This window comes from Lissotriton vulgaris, unplaced genomic scaffold (assembly GCF_964263255.1).
Source record: "Lissotriton vulgaris unplaced genomic scaffold, aLisVul1.2 SCAFFOLD_993, whole genome shotgun sequence".
In the NCBI taxonomy this organism is placed as follows: domain Eukaryota; kingdom Metazoa; phylum Chordata; class Amphibia; order Caudata; family Salamandridae; genus Lissotriton; species Lissotriton vulgaris.
Window position 1 is genome coordinate 75,502 of NW_028243902.1, and position 24,861 is coordinate 100,362.

The 24,861-nt window shown below is 44.1% G+C and overlaps 1 protein-coding gene across 1 annotated transcript in view; it reads right to left on the reverse strand.

Annotated features, from left to right (window-relative positions):
- LOC147668206 (centrosomal protein of 83 kDa-like) overlaps window positions 1-24,861 on the reverse strand; it is a gene marked incomplete at its 3' end in the record, with an annotated part of 171,203 nt that overhangs the window by 65,955 nt on the left and 80,387 nt on the right. Inside the window, exons 6-7 of the mRNA XM_086948705.1 lie at window positions 11,573-11,824; window positions 5,176-5,307 (exon numbers count right to left, since the gene is read on the reverse strand). Of these exons, the coding sequence (XP_086804831.1) occupies window positions 5,176-5,307; window positions 11,573-11,824 (384 nt within the window). The remainder of the gene's footprint in view (window positions 1-5,175; window positions 5,308-11,572; window positions 11,825-24,861) is intronic.

Consider the following 24,861-nt stretch of genomic DNA (forward strand, 5'->3'; position numbering starts at 1 on the left):
AAAGAAGAGAGTTCGGGGGTGGAACCTTGAGAGAGGGGTTTAGGTAGCAGCGAAGAATCGGGGGTGGAGATGGGTGGGAGGACCAGAAGAATGTTTTGAATTTTAGTGTGGAAGAAGAGTGCCAGTTCTTCACAGCGAGGACCAGATGATTGTGGGGCCAGGGGGGGATCAAAGGGTTTCAACAGACTTTTGACAACAGTGAAGATCTCTTTCAATGAGTTGGGGGATGCAATGATTTTCTCGGCGTAGAAGGCTATTTTTGTAGCCTTTAGCGCAGCTTTATATGCTTGGAGCCTTTGGTTTTAGTCTCTGGATCAAAATTTTTCCTCCATAGTCTCTCCTCTTTTTTGCAGCTCTGTTTGAGATTTCGGAGCTCTGGACTATACCGAGGATGATTGATAGATCCCCTTTTTTGGGTTACGGATTTCCTGGGCAGGGTGACGTCCAGTGTGTTCTCTATCCACTGGTAGAACTCTGAGTTCGCTATATTTATGTCCAGATTAGCGGACCGTAAAGTGATCCTTAGTGCTTCCGACCATTCATTTGTCTTGAGTTTGGACCAGTGTCTTGTCTGTTTAGTACTAAAAGGTTTGACCGGGGCTGGGGGAGGGACGTTCCAGGAGAAAGGTATGATGAAGTGGTCTGACCATGGGATGGGGTTCGGGTGCAAGGTAGTTAGATCGGTGATATTGGAAAAAATGGGGTCAAGCAGGTGTCCCTTTATATGTGTGGGCTTTTGGATTCTTTGAACCATTTCGCAAGTCTCTAGATCTTGGGCCAGGTCTACGGCTATCGTGTCATGAGGATCATCGAAATGGAGGTTCAGATCTCCCAGTATAGTGAAGTTGGAAGCCGAGCTGGCGAGGTTCACAACCGTTTCTAGCAGTGTTCTGTGAAATTGTCCTAGGGATCCTGGGGGACGGTAGACTAGAAGCCCCGTAAAGGATGCTGAAGGTGAGAGAGTGATCGAGAAATGAACGTTTTCACAGTCCAGTAATGGGCTGCCTAAAAGGCGACAGACTAAATGATCCTTATAAAAATTAGCGATCCCACCACCTACGTTTCCTGTTCGATCAAGGTGCTGGATTAAGTAGCCCGGAGGCAGGGCCTGAACAATATCTGGGCCTGAACTGGGTCCTAACTATGTTTCGGTGAGAAACAATGCATTCAGTGCCGCGTCCTGAAGTGGAAATGAGATCTCAGAGGCATGTTTTGGCAGGGAGCGGCAGTTCAAAAGTGCCATATTAAGCTTGTGTGCTTGTTTCTACCTGATCTCTGCCGGTTTGATCAGTTGATAAGGACAGTGTTGGCAGTGATATTGATTGAGTGAAGCGTCTAACTAATGTTTGAACAGGGAGTTGGGGAGGGTCGTGGCGTGGTTTAAGTGCAAAAAGTAGGAGCGCGAGTATGTAGTTGGGCCAAACGTGGGAAGAACAGAGTAACTGGCCCCTGGGCCCGCCCTGGCGTGGACGGGCGCAGACGGGCAGGACTCTGGCGTGAGTCCGGCGTGAGTCCAGCTCGTCCGCCACTCGCGTCCGCTACGCGGAGGGGGGCCGTCCCCTTTTGTAGGAAGCTAGAGCGCACCAGAGCGCTCAGTCACACCCAAGATGGCCGCTGTAGAGGCTTCGCCTCCACGGGACCACACTCTTAACATCAGTGCTCGGCTGAGTGTGGGCTCGAGCAGCAAAGAAATGAGGCTGAAGTGTCTGCCAGATGAAACGCTTATTAATCAAGGAGACTATAATATGACCTTGGATGACACAATTGATCACCACCCGCCGAAGTCTAGAGCGCAATCTAACGCCCTTATGGCTGACTTTACGGAGGCAATGGGTTTGACAGATGTAGGTCGAGCGTCCTAACCAACTGCTAAATTATTCACGTATTTCTCCAGTGTGCACAAAAGTCGACTGCGTATTGACTACTTCCTTACACATTTGTCCTAGATAGGTAACTTTGCCCAGTCTAGAGTCCTGAACAGAGGCATATCAGACCATTCCCCAGTCTGGGTCGAATATACACACTGGGAACGGCAGGCACGCACCACCATTGTCCCTAATCCATGGCTTCTACACATACCAGACATAATGGAGGAAATCCGCACGCAAACAGAGAACTATTTTTCTGAGAACGTGGGTTTGGTTGAATCCTCACAAACAATTTGGGAGGCATATGAGGTGGTTCTGAAGGGGCAAGCTTTATCTTTAAAGATGAGATATATCACCAAGAAATGTGAGCTCCTGATCCGGGTGGAGGAAGACCTCCTTGAACTGGAGCGGGAACATGCACAAGATCCCTCACCAGACATTAGTCATAGGCTCACAGTGAAGCAAGATGGATACAGAATAAAGACCAGGGAACACATGATGGCTAAATATTGCGCCTTCCCAGCATAGACTCTATGAAATGGGTGATAGGGCTGGCAGGACACTAGTGTGGTTAGAGAGGCAAGAACAGGGAACGAGATGGGTACACAAACTGACGAAAACAGGGGGGTAATAGGAACGCATCCATGAGAAATAGCAGAGGAATTCGCTGATCACCTGGAAAAGGTATACTCACCCTCTACCCACTACACTGCTGACGACTCGCGCCAGCTCCTCCGAGATAGTGACATGCCGGGCCTCTGCGATGCAGAGAGGTAAACCCTGGAGGAAGATCTTTCGGACAAAGAAATTAGCAAGGCCTTAGGACAGATTAAATCCGGTAAGGCGATGGAGCCTAACGGCATACCGGTTGAGTTCTTAAAAGCTACTGCCTCTCGAACTGTGCCACACCTAGAAGCCATGTATGAGGAGAGCTTGGAGGTGGGTAGGTTACCAGTGGACCTGCGGCTGGCCACTATTGTGGTCAACCATAAGCCGGGTAGCCAGCGGTCAGTTGTGGCTCCTATAGGCCAAACTCTCTGATTAATGCAGAGGCAAAGGTTTTGGCGAAAGTCCTGGCAAATAGGCTTGTGACGGTTATTGCCACACCGGTCCATCCAGACTAATCTTGTTTTATGCCAGGAAGGAATACAGCCCTTGATTTAAGGCGTCTTCACAAAGAGATGGCTCTTAGGCAGTATATTGAAGAGGATGCGGCGGTGTTACCTTCAGATGCCTCAATGGCCATATTTGTTGGAAGTCCTGGAAAGGGTAGGATTGGGCCCAAAATTCATAGCCTAGGTGAAGCTGTTATATACAGATGTGTTGGGACAGGTGAGGGTTAACAGCTATATGTCCCGCACTTTCAGGTTAAGAAGAGGAACTAGACAGGGATGCCCGCTATCCCTGCTGATATTCTCCCTTCTATTGGCACAAGTCCGTACTGTTTATGTTGAAGGGCCAAGTCCCCCGACTTCTGTCAGAATGCACCATAGCGGTGACGAATGAGGGGTTTCGATATTTGGGGGTCTTTGTCACACCAGATCCAGCCCTTTTCTACAGCTCCAATCTGGCCCCCTCATTGGCTAGACTACGAGCGGATGTGAAGCACTGGAGGTCTCTGCCTCTCACACTCTTGGGGGGTGCTGCACTCTTTAAGATGCTGGCCCTCCCTCGTTTTCTCTACATACTCCATAAAAGTCCCAGACTCGTATTTTAGAGCAGTGGAGGGTGAAATCCGCATGCTGCTTTGGGATGGGAAGGCCCCCAGGGTCGCACTGAGGAAATTAACAAAAGGCTGGTATGATGGAGGTATAGCACTGCCTGACCTGCAACTCTACTACTGGGCGGCACAACTGATGACTGTCGACCACTGGATATATCACTCCTCCTATGACCCAGCATATGCTCTTGACCGCTACCAAACTGATCACACTGTTTATCTAAGGGGAATTGTATTCACTAGTGACAGGAAGAACAAGAGAAAATTCTTCTTTGGACCTACCCAACACACATTAGAAATATGGCGCATAGTCAATTCCCTTTTGGGGTGGGCAGGTGTCCTCTCGCAGGCAACACCATTATGGTATACACAAAAGCTGGGCATGCTGTGCTACCAACCTGTGTTGGACTACTGGGACCTCATAGGTATCTCCGCAGTGAAGGACCTGGTTAAGAAGGGAGCTATACTTACATTTGAGGACCTTCAGAGTCAGTATCATCTGGCTCAGGGAGAAATATACAGATATTTGCAGATTAGACACGCGATACGGGCGGCTTTTCCGTCCCTTAAGGACATACCGGAGTCGCCACCACTGAAGGACCGGCTGTTAGATGGGCCTCTAAGCTCCAAGGCGATAGCTCTCACATATAAAAAGTTATGTTGTAATAACCTGCCAGACACTTTTCCAAAGCTTAGGGAGCGGTGGCATGATGACTTAGGCCCCATAAGTGATGAGGATTGTTAAGTAGCTCTTATGTCCCCTCGGGAAGCGGCCATCACACTTAAATTCAGGCTAATACAGCTTAGGCTACACCACCGTTCATAAATGACAGGGAGGGAAAACTTTGGCGAGAATAGGGTCCAGACCTGACGACCGATGCTTGAGGGGTTGCGGACAACAGGCCACCTTTTATCACACTTTTTGGAGCTGCCCGACGATATGTGCCTTTTGGGAGTGAGCGTCGGACCACATGTAGGCAGCCTTGAGAAAGGAGATAGTGTTGACGCAATGACTGGGACTGTTGAACATATGGGAGGAAACTGATCTCACGGAAGTCAAACAACAATTCGCAATGATGGGGTATACGTTAATCAAGCGGGAATTGGCGAGACGGTGTGAGGGGCCGTGGGAGGGGTGGGGGGAACGATTCCGCCGTCCATAACCCTGTGGGCAGTGGAGTTAGATAGATGTATGTTGGCAGAGACCGAAGTTTTTGTGGCCGGGGGTGCCCCAAAAAATGGTAGGAAATGGTTGCAGTGGAATAAATATCTGGGAGATCCTTGTGTGTCTGTCACCTACGGTGGAAATGGAGATGCGTAGATGTGCAGGCCAAGAGAGTAATGATTGATATGCAATTTAAATTACTGTTTGCTCAAATACTGTATTGATTGAATTGAAAATGTCGTCCGAATATGTATGTATGGCTTTTATTTAAACCAATAAACACATTTAAATAAAAAACAAAAAAAGAAAAAACCTTTTTTATGAGAGTTATTTGGCATGAAAACACGGTTTTGCAAACTGTTAACTAGAATGTTTTTCTCTGGAAATAAATCGGATGGCGAAAATAATAGTTAAGTGCTTACCTTGGCACTCAAGGAATTAACTTCTCGTTCCGTTTTGTGAAGTTTGCTGGTTAAAAAATTGTTCTGTTCGCTGGTCATTTGAAGCTCTCTCTCCAGACGGTCAACCTGTGGTTGAAATGACTGCCTTTCTGCCTTTTAAAAACAAAAAAAACATTTTACTAATAAAAAAAACTCTCATGATTCATGTTTTCCCACTTTTCTCATACACCATCACAACGCATCAGATCTATAAGAAGTATTTATTTAATTGTTCTTTTTTACAGCAGTCTTTGTAAATGGAATGTGGTGTACTGCAGAGATCAGAAAACAAAACATTTCCTTCCACAGCAACCAGTACAGGACTAGAATGAGGTATCTATGGATAGAAGTATAGTGTAAGACATACTTGAAAGGCAATGTGCCTCAAAAAAGGATAGCTGGTTTTTAAAATAAATAAATAAAAATAATAATAAGATATTTATCTCTTATTTTAAGGATATGTGAATTATAGGCTTAAGAAATGTATTATATATTCCATGATTCTGATTTGTTTATTTTATTGATTGATATGCTGCTCAGTGCATACTTTTATGGTTGTGAAAAACCGAATAAAGTTTTATTGACTGACTGTCTGACTGACTGAAGTACAAGACTATGGTGTGCACAGTGGATTTGAATGCTTGGTCACTGAGTATTTCTAGGTGTGTTGGTTGATGTCTTTGTGTTTGATAAAAAGTGTGCATAATACGATTCTGAAATTGTATGACATGTATTTTACAATAATGACTAAAACTGCATGAACTACAAGGCCCATGATGCCAAGCACAAAGTGAACCATGACCTGAACAAGCAAGTCAATATCAGATGTTTTGAAGTGTGCACCCCATTATTGTGTTTACCCATGTGCATAACTAGCTGTTGCTCTATGGGCATGCATCCCTGTATTTCTACTGATTTGCCCGAATCTGTGTCTGTTACTACTGGCACCCAGTAGAATATATTTTTTCAAGAAAGAGCAAAGCAAAGCACTGAAGGGACATTTACATTTCACATCTTAGTCACCACAAAGACCATTTCCTCAGCTGAAGAACAGAACATTCAGCATCATCTTTCCGAAGCACCAATTAGGATCCATCAGTTTCTCCACGCCGTCTTCCTGCTGTACATCACACTATCAAAACACACAAAATGATGGACGGAATGTTGCACATTAACAAAACATTCACCCCCAGTCACAGATCTGGGTTTAATCCATCGTTACTTTGCTCACCACACCACCCCATTTCAGACATGGCCATATGCAAATCAGTCTTGACCCAGTGCCTCTTGGGAACAGTCCAGCCCGAACCTCCAAGCCATAGCTTCCCTAGACCGGTATCAAGCATCCTAGGACCGGTTTCTGGCTATCAGCCGTCATCAGCCAGGATAGCTTGACTCCAGTGGCGTAGTAAGCACGAGACCCACGTCTGGGCATACCCTTCGCACACAGGGCGAACAGCAAAACACACAAGGTGATGGACGGAATGTTGCACATTGGCAAAACATTCCCCCCCAATCACAGATCTGGGTTTAATCCATCGTTATTTTGCTCATCATGCCACAACAGTTCAGACATGGCCCTATGCAAATCAGTCTTGACCCTGTGCCTCATGGGAACAGTCCAGCCCAAACTGACAAGCCATGTCTTCCCTGGACCGGAATCAAGAATCCTAGGACCGGTTTCTGGCTATCAGCCGTCATCAGCCGGGATAGCTTGACTCCAGTGGCGCAGTGAGCACAGGACCCACATCTGGGCATACACTTCCCACATAGGGCAAACCGCAAAACACACAAGGTGATGGACAGAATGTTGCACATTGGCAAAACATTCACCCCCACTCACAGATCTGTGTGCATTGTTCTCACCATTTAATTTGACATGGAAACAACAATCAATGGCTATGAAAGACGCTAGTTAAACCATGCTACATATAGAGAAACATGAACAACTTCCCTTTACTATAGTGGAAACTCGTTCTCCGGTCTGGTTAATCTTGTTGTCCATTTCGATGTTTCAGTTCACTGCCTGCATGAAACACTTTCCAGTAGGTAGATATGGAACCCTTGGGAGCAGTTACATACATGAATTATGGTCCCTACTAGGCCTGGGCAGTAAATTCCGATCCGCTTGCGGAATTCGGGTAATTTCGCGTTCCGTGGAGAACGGGAAATTGCCCAAAATTCGGGGTTCCGCCGATTTCACGATATCTTTTGCTTGTTCGCGTTCTCAAAATGCATGTTCGCAAGATATTTCCCTCCAAGCACGCAAACAGCGATTGCAAACAGTAAAAAAGCATTGTGAACACGCAATTCCGCGTGTTCGAGGAGACTTTTTAACATTTCGCTGAGATTTGTGTTACGCGATTAGGCAAATTCCGCCCACCCCTAGTCCCTACCCTTTACATTTCATTGTCAATGTGCTGAGAGAGGTTTTCCTTGCAGAGAGGGTTGTGACTCCACTGCTGGTCATTCCCTTGTGTGTCAACAAGTAAAAATTCACGGCACCTGCTCCCTATCTGGCTTATGTGAAAGGGACTCCTGTTTCCCGCAATTATTCCCACTCTCACACTGCTTTCGAACTGCAGCCATTTCGTTCCTAATAATCAGCACTGCTGCGGTCTGCGGGTGGGAATCGCATATGTGTTGTGTGTGTTTCCAAGTTAGTTACTTGTTGTATCAACTCACAGTTTCCCCCTCCACATAGGAGTGTAAATAGTTTGCTATGGCCTTCATTTTCAACTTTGAAAACAGATTTCAATAAGATAAGTAGACTCAAAGGGTTATGATTTCAAAAGGAAGTAGCTCTCACTTCAGCTCGAGAGACCTCGAATTGCAGGTGGCGAGAACATTTAGTGAAATACAGTTATTGTTGAACATGAATTCCCCCTACATTTCGGAGAACTGATACATCAAATATTTAATGCGTATGATACCACGGGCCTGGCTCACTATTTTAAACACGTGACATCTTTTCAGATTATTTTCGGAGTAATCCCAGCTTTTATACATTCAATATTTTCCAGCGTGTTTGGTGAGTTCCTGCTGATGCTCGTCTTAATTTGCGTTATAATCTTGCTTTTCTACTATGCCGCAATGGTTACTCTATTTGTGATCCTTCATGCTCAGGCATCACTGCAACTGTACCGTGAGCGAATGCTACAACTTTTTGGAATACTAACCTTAAATGCTCTGGATGCTGATGTTTGTTTAACTTTCCGCTATTCTTCCTTCACCTGTGAGCAACGTGTGTCCCACCGCATCCGGTGCCCCTTTCAATGGGCCATGGAGGTCGGCCTGGCTACACAATCTTATGCTGCCCTGGATTTCGAACTGTTAAATGGTCCCGTAGTGGCCCATAACCAGTACTGTTCTTTGGGTATGTGGTTTGTGTACAACCCAGCGTTATGGCCATTTGCAGTTGGCGATCCTTGTGCAACTGCACAACGTCTCTTGGATCGCAGCTTCATCGAAATCAACACTGGTTATCTTTTGATGGTCTTGTCAACAACTGTGTACGAAGACCATGTTTGTTCTTTTGACCTGCTCAACTGGATGACTGATATTTCTAATTTGGAAGGTTCCGAATTCCTACTGGGATCGTTGTCTTTTCACTTGGCATCCTACAATCTGGGTCCCAGCAACATGCAGTTATTGGACATTTTTTTGCACAAAAATACTTTACTATTGATTTGACCATTGTCCCTACACGAGACAATGACTGTTCCTAACAAAAATATTTTTTTTACATTTACTATTCACTTTGGTTCTGCTTATCGACTGCTTTCTGTCATTATTTTGGTGCTACCATCCTGACCAAGGGGAGGGTGTCATATGTCCCTTGCAGGCTCACTGTCGTTTTCCCTAAGTTAGCATGATCGCGTGTGATCGCATTGCAGACTACCCTCTGCATGTTACCTTCAAACACATTTTTCTTGTGCCACACTGTACTTTCACACAGAACCTGTCGTTGTTTTCAAGTTCTGTTCTTGCCTGGGATTTAGTCAGAACATCGTAGACAAGGTCAAACAACAATGCCCCTTGTTATTCTGTTCTGGTCAGGCCTTAGCACCTAGACAAAACACGCACATGCAGCTGTTGTTTGGGAATACGTACTTTTGTTATATAGGTATGAACAGATAGGCGACAAGAAACTTGGAGAGGGATCTTTCCAGGGATGAGTTCACAACTGCATCTGAGATGTAGAACTTTCATCTGTGCATGCTAAGGTACGGGGTCTGCTGCTACCACCCAGAGATAATCTGATACATAATCAACGGGCTTCTACCCGAAGAGTGGGGAGTTGGCTACCCTGTCTGATAAAATGACAGCTCTTTTTATGATCTATGGATTGCTTACTATGCTGACCGTATTTGTATTAGGCATTCTCTTACTTAATGTGGCCCGTATATTGCATACTAGAGCCCTCCCTCAAAATTCCCCATCTTACCTCTCTGACAAACTCCTCAAAGCGGCCTGTACTAGAACAATGAGGAGCACTAAAGTTCTTGTCCTTGTCCCTCCTTTGTTAAAAAAGAAATCAACACAGTCTCGCTCTTTCTCTGCAAACGCGCCCTCCATATGGAATGCCCTTACTAAAGATCTATGTTACCCTTGTCTCAAAAAAGACCTCAAGCTTCTCCTTCTCAATAAATACTGGGGTACTTAATATATGGGCTCTGGCTACTAACTCTTCCCCCTTACATTTTCAATATAGGTCACCTTTACTTATATTATCACCCCCTCCCCCTACCCCATCACATTCTTTCTCACACACTATCTAATCTTTACTGTCTTTCAGTTCTTCTATCTCCGATCTGTTGTTTGATTTAGGTTTTCCTCGTTTTAGAAAGTTCTTATAATTTCAATTTGCCCTGCCTCTTGACCTCAATGTACAAAAGTTTTTTTCCTGCTATTCTGTATTTACAAATCCTGTAAAGCGCGCTGATACTTTGGGGTCCAGCCAGCGCTATATAAAACCTTTTAAATAAATACAATAAATAAACAATAGTTGAAAATTAACATTTTAAGGTGGTGGTCTCCCCGGTCCCGAGAGAGCCCAGATGGCTACTCTTAATGATCAAGGGGCCCACTGATTGGCCATGGCAGCCGGGGTGGCAAAAAGGAATATTGCCAGGGCTTGGGGGGGGCTCCTCCACAGTAGGATTAGTGGGAGCGGGACCTCGATTGGTGTCAGAGGGCGGTGGAGACAATTTACAAAAGCAGGGGGGGCCCCGAAAAATGGAAAAAATCTGGGGGCCTTGGAGAAGATACAGGGGAATGGGGAGTGGCCTAGGATAGGGGTATTACTTCGAATGTCCAGTCAACAGTTAATACTGACTATTCTTTATACTGTACACTGCCTGTTTGTCTGTTGCTATGTGACCAATGGATTGACATGTCATCTGGAATGAGCAATGTTAATAAAAAAGAGTTTACAAAAAAAAGAAAATAAACATTTTAAACTTTCCTGTGTCTCAGTCAGCTCCTATTATGACTAATATGAGTGGGTGAGCAAAAGGGTGTGTCCTGTAACCGCAATTCCTGAGAGGGTCAGGAGTGTTGTGTTCTGGGGTGTATAATCACCTGCTCCTCTGTGAATGAGTAGGAGGACATGTGAGACACTATAGTTAGTCGGTCTCAGGCTCATGGGTACCAAGGTCCCAGTCCCTGCCTACTAAGGTTCTATGATCACAAGCATAGTTCTGTGACTCCGTTGAATTCCTGCAAAAGTGCAGAACAAAACAGGGAAAATCACCAAATGGCTCCAATTTGAAAAAAATAATGCTCATCGAAGCATTATATTTTTCCATACTTTTCATGAATAAAGCAAGAGATTATGTTACTGTGGTTGACAGCACTTCTGGGGAAAACAAACCATGGCATGATTGAATACAGAAGAGTTGCTTTTGATAAAGTAACAGTAGTAAATTGTTGACTGCATGGATCCAGAGCATACCTTGCTGTATGTCTTATTTTAGAAAGATACAAAACAAGCCTAGATATTCAACTGACAAACTACATCTAATCATCTACTTCTAGGAATGCAACAGACCCAGTGACATTCAAGGCACAATTCACAAAACATTTATTTACATAATTGTTGTCAACCATTTTAGAAGTACATCAAATTTTAATCAGGAGTCAGACAGATTCATTCCCAGAAAATGACCAAATACAAACTAATTAAGAACATGAAGTTGTGCTACCAACCTCTGGATTTTTCACAAACCAAATACCAATCAATTGTGTGCTTAATGTAGATCGCCAGCTCCATGGCGAAAAAATCCCTGTACTCTTTCACTAGCACACACTGCAACCCGTTTCAGATTGTAAATCAAACAGGAATTGTATAGTGATAAGATATCTGTGCACATCTTACCTCCAAAGAACGAATTGTAGATTGTGCCTCGGTCAGCTGCCGCACCTGTATCCTATGGACATTTTCAGCCTGCATGCCAGAATGGTCTCGCTGAGCTCGTAATTCTGCTACCTCCGCTTCAAAGCCTTTTAATTTCTGAATTAGCTGAGCTTTGTCCTTCAGGAGTGCTTCTACACGTTTACTGTCTCTGGTTGGATCAACTGTCATTAGCTGGTTTCGCATCTCCACTTTATCTTTCTCCAGCCGTGCAATCTAGTTATAATGCAAGACATATTAAGCTTACAATAATGGACTAAGCAAAGACACAGGAGGAAAACATTACTTACCTATGAAAAAGTCTGCATGATGTATTCCTCTGAATGGTACTATGAAAGGAAGCCGTAAGTCGATGGAGTATCATATTTCTCCACTTCACTGGCTATAATATTTACACACACATCTAGTAATGGTTCTGGTTGTTAGCCACAAGATGATAAAGTCTTATTTCAAAGATATAACACCATCCTATGTCAATTCATTAAGACTTTATTGCGATTATTCATCATCAAAGACAATGGTATCTAAAATTAATATAAACATTCCAACACTTAAAATACACCATAGTAATCGGAAAAATAAACCTTAATTCTATGCACATCATCATAAATTAATAAATAAATATAAATACAAGTACATTTTAAAAACAGTTCCTTAAAAAGAGATTAAATAAGCGAACCAGCATACAGACTTAATTCAACAACAATTGTTTTACAAGGGGAAGGTCATCTTCCGAGCTCAACTCAACCCCCTAAAATAGGTCCCATCTTACATTTTGTACTACTCCTGAGCCCCCCCCTTTTAATTGCGTATGGCCCATGCCCAGCTTAAAAGTTTTGACACTCCAGTCACAACTAGATTGGTAGTGCCTGACTTTAGAATTCTCCTAGCAACCATCGCCGATCTTGTGTTCATGGGCAGGCATACTGGTTTAAGACAGAATATCCTAGGCAGATGGTAAGCAGGGCATACAAATAGGAAGTGATCTATATTCTCGTTTGGTCTTGACAGAATAGGCACTTATCGCTACCAACAGGATTCCATTTACTTGTAAAACAGCGTAACAGTAGCGTGCCTATTCTGAACTGGTGGTAGAGCTTGCGATCACGCGGCTTAGTGATATGATCCCAATATTCTTCGATATTGGCTTCATCCTTAATGTCGAGGAAAGCCCTTGTCAGGGACTGGTTTGCATGGGAAGAAAACCTCTTAATTTTAACCAGCTCCCAATATGCTGCTCTATAGGTCTTCTTAGGCGGAAATTCCACAGCCTCAGGATGTTCCCATAAATTACTCATCCATATTTCAATCAGCAGGGACCTTGTTACAGTTAACCATGGGATCTTATGTGATCGGCTCAGCCTCCTCACTTCCAACAAGGCCTTGGCATACAAGGAGAGTTCCGAGTAATCCAGAGATGCCTCCAGAATGCCAACGGTCTATGACGTGCTACATCTTTAATGGCATAACAGCCCAGGTCGAGGAGCAGAAGTAATAGGGGGGATGATTGAGGTAGGCCAACTATAGATCTCATAAACTTGTTTTGTTCTCTTGAAAGAGGAGCTAGGTTACCAAATCCCCATATTTCTGCACCATATGCAATGGCTGGGCTGACTTTAGTTGTATATAACTTTAATATGGGGGCAATTGGTTTGGTTTGGGACAACCTATGTTCCTTAATCAGGGCACCGGCCAACTGAGCATGTTTTAGCGCCATCATTTCAATTTGGGGCTTCCAACTTAGTTTATCATTAAATGTAACACCCAAGTAGGTAAACACGTCTGTTTGCTCTAGTAAGGCACCATTCATGTATACTCTAGCTTTGATGGCCTTGGTCCCATGGAGCACCATAAACTTTGTCTTCCCTACATTGACCACTAACTCATGTTTGCGGCAGAACACCTCAAAGCGAGACAGTGCCGCCTGCAGCCCCTGTCTTGTTTTGGATATAAGCAGGGTGTCGTCCGCGAACAAGAGCAGTGGTACTTTCATGCCAGCTAGCATTGGCACATCAATTGGGTGATTTGCAAAGTACTGGACCACCCCGTTTATAAATAAAGAAAACAAGGTGGGGGCCAGCACACACCCCTGTCGGACCCCTTTCGAAACCTTAAACTTTTCTGTGGTGTCACCCGGTTTGCTCCAGACCCTGCGCATAGGTTTCTTCGTGAAGTTTAACCAGGATAGCAACCAGGTTTGGGGGCATCCCCATTTCCTGTAGTGCCCTCCACAGTTTCATCGGTGGCACGAGATCAAAAGCGGATTTCAAATCCACAAATGCCGCAAAAAGCATGTCCCCTCCTATAACCACCTCGTTCCAATAGATTAAAACAAACCTAAAGGCCTGGTTAAGAGTGCTTGTGTGTGACCGGAACCCAGCCTTTAGGGGGGTTAGGATATTGGTTTTAGTCATCCAGCCTTGAATCCGCCCAAGAACTAGTCTGGCTATGATCTTCTGAACAGCGTCAATAAGACTGATGGATCTATAAGTCGCTGGTTCAGAACGATCCCCCTTCTTATAGATCGGTAAGATCTCAGCACCAGACCAGGATTCTGGGAGTGGGGCGCTACTTACTATAGTGTTTGCTAGGATCTTTATATACTGGACCCATAGATCTTTATCTTGTCTAAACAAGTCAGCGGGGATGCAGTCTGGCCCCGGAGCCCTTCCACTCAGGGCTATTTTTATCACAGACTCAACCTCACTGCAGGTGAAATTCAGAGGTTCGTGGGGCGAAGTGGGCTGGATAAACTCCTCACTACTACCTACTGACTTAAACTGTGTTTCAAAATACGTCACCCACCATTCAGGCACAACATGATTGCTAGGAGTCTGTGACTGTGGACTATTTCCCCATTTTACTAGGTGCCAGAATTGAGTCCTGTTTCTCCCATTACATGCCTGTAACAGGTTCTGCCACCTTTCTTCGTCCCACTCTCTCTTTGCTAGTCTCTGTGCAGTTTTGTAGTTAGCTCTAGTCTGCTTGATGTTAGCCTGTGACCTTGTTCTAATAGCTACCACAAGGGCTTTATAAGCCTTCCTACACGTGTTGTTGTACCATGAGCTTGGTTTCGGGGGTCTAGCCTTTTTACAGGTATTTATTTTAACAAACAATTTTTTCAGGCCCTTAAAAAGTTTATCATGAACACCCGGTAGGATGGCATTTAGCACCTCCTGAGACTGACAATCGAAGAGTTTCATCAGTGTCCCGGAGACCATTTCCCTCATCTGGATAACATCACTATCATTAGTAGCTATCCTTGCCCACGAACCCTTCTTTGGTCATTAGTGACTGCAACCATTCCAATGATTTGTTCATCTTCCCTCTGTGTAGTAGCACAAAAACGTCTGTCATTGATTTTTAAAACCAGGGGATTCTGATCCCTTTCCGGCCTCTTTTGGACCTCCATGTCTAGCACTATGGGCCAAAATTCCACATTAACAAGAATGTAGTCTATACGAGTACTAGTTCTACCATTGTCAAAGGTCTTAGCACCCTGCCTATCTGACTGCGTCCTTCCGTTAACTGCCCTCAAGCCTCTTTCCAAACAGAACCCCTTCAACCAAACAGAGCCCCTAATTTATGTCAAAGCAGGTTATGTGGGCTCCTGGTCTGGTCCTGAACAGGAACAGGCATGCTCCCTCCCCTCCTGTAGGCAGTAACAATGCTGCAATGGCAGTGTTGTGATTGGTGCAGAGTCCCAGACAGCGCCCAGTCGGGCACCTGTAAAGAGGCCATTTTCTCTATGTAGGCTGCATGCAGCCTACACAGAGAAAATGTAGAGTGTGCATGACTGCTTTGGTCTGTCCCAGGGCCGACCGAACAGTCAGGGTACTCAGAATGGTGCAAGCCACTCCTCCCCGACTCACCCACCTGCCCAATCCCAACCAGGCATAATCTCCAGCCCCCCTAACCCCCAACCAGACATACCCTTCTGTTTTCTCGCAGGGTGAGAAGCAGAAAATACAATGGTATTTCTGCTTCTCGCACTGCGAGAAAGCAGTGGGCAGCGCTCCTCCGCCCTAATGGAGGAGCCACCCCTGTTAATGTGTGCCTCTCGCTGTATCACATGCTACGGCCAGATCTGCCGACTTTGGAACTGGGGAACCAGGATGGAGTCTGGGCTTCGGCTCAATATCCTGTGATTCTGGGCAAATCGCTTAATATCCTGTGGCACACGCCCACTCTTACACTGTTTAGTGTTCACATTCACTGTCAAATACTGGTTTCTCATGGCAACCCGTCCACTCCCACTTAAGTGTTTCTCACTCACTGTCACTCATTCACTGTCAAACACTTGTTTAATCTCAATATCTTATCATGGTCACCCGCCCACTCTCACTTTGTGTTTCTCAGTGTCATGAATTCACTGTCAGTCACGTGTTCATCGTGCCTCGCTTATTGCAACCTGTCAACTCTCACTTTATGTTTCTCAGTGTCACTCATTCGCTGTCATTCACTCATTCACCCTGTGTCTCATATTGTCACCCGTCCACTCTCTTCATGTCCCTCTGTATCAGTCGTTCACTTTCATTCACCCTCAATCACTCGTTTACTCTCACTATTTGTGTATTGTTCACTCACTTTCACTTTCACTTGCCCATACGTTACTCACTTGCTGGCATTCATACATTTGCTGCCATTACTTTCTCTAAATAATTTTCTCACCCAGTCTTCCAGTGTCAGTGAGTTAACATTTCGTCCTACTGTCACTCAGTATTCCAGCACTGACTGACTCTTTCAGACTCTTTCTTACAATATTTCAATCGTAATTTGTTGACTCTTTGGCACATTGTAGCACAGTATTACAAGTTTAATAGTTTGACTCTAGCACCTGTGCAGTCATTCTGTGTTCAATATATAATCCAATACTAATCGGTTTACTCTTAGACACGGTCATGCAATAATTCAATCTTAATGCATTGTCTCTTCGGTGTACTGTTGCATCTTATTACAACATTGATGAGTTGTCTCTTTGGTGTACTGTTGTACATTATTCCGATATTAATGGGATGACTCTTTGACACTGCCATGCAATTTTCCAATCTTAATGCGTTGATTCTTCGGTGCACTGTACATACGGTGAACAGTATTCTAATATTAATGGATTGTCTCGAGTGTACTGTCATACAGTATTCTAATATTAGAGGGTTATTTCTTGGGTGTACTGTTGTACAGCATTTTAATATTAGTGGGTTGTCTCTTCGATGTACTGTTGTATAGTATTCCGATATTAATGGGTTGACTATGACACTGTCATGCAATATTTCAATCTTAATGCGTTGATTCTTCGGTGCCCTGGTGTACAGTATTATAATATTAGTGGGTTGTCTCTTCGGTGTACTGTTGTACAGTATTCCAATATTAATGGGTTGACTCTTCGACACTGTCATGCAATACTTCAATCTTAATTTGTTGGTTCTTCGGTGTACTGTTGTACCGTATTCCAATATTAATGGTCTCTTTGACACGGTCATGCAATATTTCAATCTTAATGTGTTGTCTCTTCAGTGTACTATTGTACAGTATTCCGCTATTTACGGGACGAGTCTTTGACACCGTGATGCAATACTTCAATCGTAATACCTTGATTCTTTGGTGTACTGTTGTACAGTATTCTAATATCAGGGGTAACAAGCGCTATATGAATGCAAACCTTTTTCCCTCTTCTATCTCTCTACTATCCTATTACTTTCATATTTCACTATACTAATTCAACACTAATGTTTTATGGGTTCTGGAGTAGGGTGCTACTGCCGAAAAAGCGCTTTAACGCGTCATCAGGGGTAGTAAGCACTATACAAATGCAATTACAATAGGAATTTCATGAAATTATTTCAGATTGAGCTATTCTTAGAGATGGAAATGTAATGAAAATTCACAAAAATTGATGCAGCTTAATAGAAAAAACACTGCCCTTTCATTATCAACTGGTATAATTTCGTTTCACATCATGTGGAGAGAGTACAAGAAGCACTGCCATTACAACTCCTTCTTTGGATGAGACAAAAACTCTATAATAGTTAGACTATATGACCCAGCACTCTATTTTCAATATATCTAAGGATATGGTCCTAACAGTTTAACGTATTTCTTAAAATCCGATTTTAGAGGGTGCTGAACACATTGTATCCAAATATCAAATAAAGTCTTCAATGATGTCACGATGGTCCAAAATTTAAGTTAACATATGATCCTTCACTGAAGAATTCGTTTTCCAAACATACTTTCTCTTGTAGCCCAAGCCCTTGACTATAAGTAAAAATATGTTTGGAGTAGGCCACCAGAATGCCCACTAGATGCTAGGGACAGATTGAGTTTAAAAAACATTTTAAATAACCTCACAAGAATGGGGTGGGAGCGGCCTGTCCTGACATCAGGCCACACCCCAAACCCTAGAGGACACCATCCAGAGTGCCCTTCTGGGATGGTAGATTGGAGGTTTGCTCATATGCCAAGGACAGGATTTATCTGTAATCGGGTGCACTGCCCTTAATAAGGGTGTACCAGGTTGTAAAAAGAGCGCTTGCACAGTCATTCACATGACAAGTGAGAAGAAATCTGCATTCCTTTGTGCGCAGTTTTGACAAATGGGCATTTAGAAAGGGGGAAATCTACTCTATTCTGCCTCAGGTGGGGTACAGAATGGCTATATGTTGAACAGTAGTTGGACCAGATGCCAAGATGAGACTACATCACACAGCATTCCTTTTCAAACTTTTTCTCACTTTTTTCCCTTGGTAGTCTGGTGGGCTTTCAGCTCAGCTGATGGCTCTGTACTTCACATGTTTTGGGACAACCAACAAACACCATATATCTTTGTAACTGGAAACTGCCTGATGGCCCTTAAGGTATATTACGTGTGTAGATCAGCCATCAAGAAAAAAAATTACATGTAAAAACATTGTAACCTGGTCAGTGCTTTTCTTCATAACAACAACTCTCTGGACCCTTCACAATACGGGTTCAGGGCTGATCACAGCACTGAGCTGGCTCTGTTGAAGTCTACGGAGGAAATTAGAGAAGCCGTAAATGGAGGACGAAGTGCCGTTTTGATCTTGTTAGACATGTCAGCGGCTTTTGACACAGTCCATCACAAAGTTTTGATGGACCGGTTGTCTGGGATTGGTGTGGCAGGTCTTGCCTGGAAACTCATACAGTCCTTTTTAGCCGACAGGTCCCAAACAGTGGATCTGGATGGCAATTCATCCAAGCCTTTCATACTCCCGTGTGGGGTTCCACAGTGCTCTTTTTTGAGCCTGTTAGACCCGTCTGCTTCTGAGAGTCCCCTCACCACTATGATTTCTTTTGTTCCCCTGTACCTCCCAGAATTTGTCGCTTTTCTTTGTCTACCAGGACCTTTTTGTGTGCTGTTTCAATGGGGCTAGATGTTCCTTGACGCCCAGTTGTTCACAAGGTTTTTGGCACCTATTCACAAGACACCTGACGAAACCTGTGACATTATAGACTGGGATTGGCAACCTGTAGGAATGACTTCAAAATGGTGGCCATCCATTTTCCTCATGAGAGTGACTCCCTGTGGAGCCTCCATGAACCCTGACCTTTCAAGGTTTTGGCGCCCTTTTACTTGGTGCGCATTCCTGACAGGAATTACTTTATTTCCCTCAGGTACACAAAATGGCTGCTCTAGAACCCCAGTATGGTGGCTGTTAGAGACCCAAATACCCCAGTAGTGCCATGTCATTGGCCTAACCCAAAGAAGGTTCTAGAACCTACTGGCACGAGCCAGCACCTCATGGCACTGGCTATATAAGGTCCAGTCCCTGGCGGCCATTTTAGATGACCAAAAGACTAAATAGGATGATGATGTTCCAGATCTAGGTGAAGGAGATTCCAGACTTGACACCAGATTGACACCTGCCCTGTTGACCCCTGAGGCGGCTGGTAGTGTGGCAGTAGAGCAAGCAAGAGTCACTGGCGTGGATCCTGACTGGCGTTCCAGTCAGCTGTGTGTGCGGTGACCTCGCGCCTACAGCGCCTGCCCAGCAAGTGCCTCGTCACCCCCAAGAGACTGTGGCCGATTTTTCGTGTGCCTCCCCGCCCCCCCCCCCCCGGTGGCGAATTACGACTGACTCGGGTCGCGAGGCGAGAGCAAGTTCGCCGCGACCACGAGCGTCTTTTGTGCCCCTTGTGTGACAGGCGCCTCCAGCGAGGAGCTCGGACATCTCCGAGCTCCACCGGCGTAGAGTGCTTCCTGCGCAGACTGAGGTGAGGTGGTGCGCCGGGGCGGGGAAAGGCCGGCCTTCGTTGGGCGGGACTACTGTCTCTGCCCCTCCCCAGTGGATCGGCGGCTGTAGCTGTGGGCGGGAACCATCCCTGTTTGAGGAAGTCGGAGGGAGGTCCGTGGAGCCCCTGAGAACCCGTCGCTGGCGAGAGAAGTGCTGAACCCGACTGAATCGCTTTTCGATTGCAGCCGATGTGAGGTGGGCCCGTTTCTTCAGGTGGGAAGCGCTGTTATAAAGGAACTGTGAACCGGCATTTATTTGACTGAGCGCGAAGATTGTGTGACCTCTCCGGCAGCCCCGTTCGGCAGTCTAAAGACTTGGAACTGGTGCCGCCTGAGTGCTAGCGGGGACAGAAACCCCTAGGCGCGCTTAGACCCCCACCGGCAAACAGATCTCAACCCGGTGGCAGCCGAGTGTAAATGAAGTGTTCACTGTCTTTCCTTGCCTTTTAGATATACGCGCATAACCCCCGTGTGATTCTTAAAGAGTCCCAGCACTCCCTGTTAAGCCCAGAGAAGCCTGTGTACACTAATGGTGAAATCCTCATAAACTGTAAGAGCAATCTTTCCAACCTGAAATGTATTTGCAAATGTAGTGTTCCTGAAGTATTTAATTGGTGGCAGCGATACCAGAATGAATCTGTAGATGTTCTTGAACTGAACCAGTATTTACTCTGCTACACAGACAGTGATATTTATGCTATTTATTGAAGATATTTATTCCCGATATTTATTCTATTTATTGACAATATTTATTCCCGATATTTAATCTATTTATTGATGAACTGTACTCCTAAGCTTATTTATTGAATCTATTCCAAAATCGAAACCCAGCAAATTGTGACCCAAAAGAAATGTAATTGTGTTTTCCTAATTGATCCCCATTCACAACAGAGAATTTTTACATAAAGGAATCGTATTTTTCTACAACAGTGGTGTGGTGTCCTTCTTTTTGGTGGTTGTTCAAGGAGATATTATTGGGTCGAAGCCGGCTTAACACGATAGCCTTCACTTGCCTTGGCACTTGAGCCAAGCTACCCCCTTTGTGCTGGGCTTGCCCATCGCAGGTCCAACAGAGCCCTACACTTTTTAATGTATATGTGGCTCCTCTAGCCGGAGTTATCAGGTCCTTTGGCTTCCGGCTCAACTCCTATGCTGACGACTCACAAATTGTGCTGTCTATAAGCAAGGGAGGTGAGAAAGAAACGGGGGAACACTTTCACGAATGTATGAGTGCCATATCCCGTTGGATGTCCTCCAACTGTTTGAAACTTAACTCCAATAAGACCGAGGTGTTAAAATTTGGGAACAATCCTCTGGTGTGGACACCAGATTGGTGGCCAGAAGAACTAGGGCCCTGCCCCACACCAACCAAGAAGGCTAAAAACCTGGGGGTAGTGGTGGATGATAGGCTTACCATGGGGGACCAGATTAGCCAAGTGACCTCAGCTTGCTTTATGATTCTTAAAATCATTTGGAAAAAAAAAATTCTTTTTGACAGAGAACAGTTTGAAGACAGTGGTCATGGCTCTTACAACTTCGCAGCTGGACTACTGTAATAGCCTGTATCTGAATCTACAAAAATGTCAGATGTACAGACTTCAGTTAGTCCAGAACGCAGCAGCCAGGCTGCTGTCTGGCGACCCCAAGTTTGCCTCTGTCAAAGGCGAGCTTAGGAAGCTACATTGGCTTCCTATAAAACAAAGATCTCGCTTTAAAGCACTCTGTATAGTTTTTAAGGCTATCAAAGGTATTGGTCCGGAATTCCTCAGACATAAGTTCCAATGGTATGTGCCCAGGAGTTCACTGAGATCTACCAGTGCCAAACTAACACATATTCCCAGGATAAATAAACTCAACTGGGGAGGCAGGAGCTTTACACACTGCGCTTCAAGAGCCTGCAACGAGATTACGTTGGCTCTAAAAAATGCTCCAAATCTCCTTACGTTTTGGAAGAGTTTGAAGACGTGGCTTTTCTCACAATGATATCTCAGTTAGCTTCAAGGAGGCCAGGACACCCAAGGGTAATCGTGCGCTCTATAAGTGTTAATAACATAACATAACATTAGTTTTTTATATCAACAATTAATTTCTCTATGAAAACCATGTGCTATGTAAAACAAGCATTTGCAATGCATAAGGTCTAGCATTAGGAAAGTTTGAGCTATTGGTATTGTAAATGACACATTTTTTATTTATGTGTTGGTTTTGAAAATAGCAAAAATAATACAATGCCAATAGTTATAACTTGTGACACCTATAGCATTTGTAATGCAATATGTGTTGTATTCACGTGACTTAGATGTATTGATATTACAAATAACAATGGCTTTTAATTTTTTTAATAATTAATAGCTTAAACTTTTGTAAATAACTTTTGTGAAGAATATGTTCAGTGTATTTTATTGTGACGAAAATCCAAGAACAGAAGTGAAATACTAACCTCTTTTTGTGACATTTGTAATAAAGCTTGAAACATTGAGAGAACATATTTGACCCAGTTGTTGTTGAATGGTTGCACAGATTGATGCTGTGGTGGCGCTGAGTGATGTTGTGGTGGCGACTAGTGATGCTGTGGCATTCAATGATCCTGTGGTAGCGCATAGTGATGTTGTTGTGCCCCATAGTGATGCTGTGGTGGTGCTGAGTGATGCTGTGGTGATGCGATAGATAGAGTGAGGGCGATAGATAGAGTGAGGGCGATAGATAGAGTGAGGGTGATAGATAGAGTGAGTGCGATAGATAGAGTGAGGGCGATAGATAGAGTGAGGGTGATAGATAGAGTGAGTGCGATAGATAGAGTGAGGGCGATAGATAGAGTGAGGGCGATAGATAGAGTGAGGGCGATAGATAGAGTGAGGGCGATAGATAGAGTGAAGGCGATAGATAGAGTGAGGGCGATAGATAGAGTGAGGGCGATAGATAGAGTGAGGGCGATAGATAGAGTGAGGGCGATAGATAGAGTGAAGGCGATAGATAGATAGATAGATAGATAGATAGAGTGAGGGCGATAGATAGAGTGAGGGCGATAGATAGAGTGAAGGCGATAGATAGATAGATAGAGTGAGGGCGATAGGTTGAGTGAGGGCGATAGGTTGAGTGAGGGCGATAGGTTGAGTGAGGGCGATAGGTTGAGTGAGGGCGATAGGTTGAGTGAGGGCGATAGGTTGAGTGAGGGCAATAGATAGATAGATAGCGTGAGGGCGATAGATAGAGTGAGGGCGATAGATAGATGGATAGAGTGAGGGCGATAGATAGGTTGAGTGAGGGCAATAGATAGATAGATAGCGTGAGGGCGATAGATAGAGTGAGGGCGATAGATAGATGGATAGAGTGAGGGCGATAGATAGAGTGAGGGCGATAGATAGATAGATAGATAGATAGATAGATAGATAGATAGATAGATAGATAGAATGAGGGCGATAGATAGATAGATACATTGATAGATAGAGTGAGGGCGATAGATAGAGTGAGGGCGATAGAGTGAGGGCGATAGAGTGAGGGCGATAGATAGATTGATAGAGTGAGGCCGATAGATAGATAGATACATTGATAGATAGAGTGAGGGCGATAGATAGAGTGAGGGCGATAGATTGAGGGCAATAGATTGAGGGCGATAGATAGATAGATACATTGATAGATAGAGTGAGGGCGATAGATAGAGTGTAGGCGATAGATAGAGTGAAGGCGATAGATAAATAGATAGATAGAGTGAGGGCGATAGATAGAGTGAGGGCGATAGATAGAGTGAAGGCGATAGATAGAGAGATAGATAGATAGATAGATAGATAGATAGATAGATAGATAGATAGATAGATAGATAGATAGATAGATAGAGTGAGGGCGATAGTTTGAGTGAGGGCGATAGGTTGAGTGAGGGCGATAGGTTGAGTGAGGGCGATAGGTTGAGTGAGGGCGATAGGTTGAGTGAGGGCGATAGGTTGAGTGAGGGCGATAGGTTGAGTGAGGGCGATAGATAGAGTGAGGGCGATAGATAGAGTGAGGGCGATAGATAGAGTGAGGGCGATAGATAGAGTGAGGGCGATAGATAGAGTGAAGGCGATAGATAGAGTGAAGGCGATAGATAGAGTGAAGGCGATAGATAGATAGATAGATAGATAGATAGATAGATAGATAGATAGATAGATAGATAGATAGATAGATAGAGTGAGGGCGATGGATAGAGTGAGGGCGATAGATAGATAGAGTGAGGGCGATAGATAGATAGAGTGAGGGCGATAGATAGAGTGAAGGTGTTAGATAGATAGATAGATAGATAGATAGATAGATAGATAGATAGATAGATAGATAGATAGATAGATAGATAGATAGATAGATAGATAGATAGATAGAGGGAGATAGATAGATAGAGTGAGGGCGATAGATAGATAGATAGATAGATAGATAGATAGATAGATAGATAGATAGATAGATAGATAGATAGATAGATAGTTGTGTGTGTGGTTGTGTGTGGTTGTGGTTGCGTGTGCGTGGTTGTGTGTGAGTGGTTGTGTGTGTGTGGTTGTGTGTGTTATGCTTTGTTTTGCTATGCTATGTTTTGTTATGCTATGCTATGTTTTGTTGTGTTTGGTATGCTATGCTATGTTTTGCTAGGCTATGATATGTTTTGTTTTGTTATGCTATGTTTTGTGGTGTTTTGTTAAGCTATGCTATGTTTTGTTGTGTTTTGCTATGTTTTGTTATTCTATGTGTTGTGTTTTGTTATGCTATGCTTTGTTATGTTATGCTATGTTTTGTTATGCTATGCAATGTTTTGTTTCGATATTCTATGCTTTGTTTTGTTATGCTATGCTATGTTTTTTGCTATCCTATGCTTTGTTTTGTTATGCTTTGCAATGCTTTGTTAAGCTATGCTAGGTTTTGTTATGCTATGTGTTGTTGTGTTTTGTTTTGCTATGCTATGTTTTGTTATGTTATGCTATGTTTTGTTATGCTATGCAATGTTTTGTTATGCTTTGTTTTATTATGCTATGCTATGTTTTGC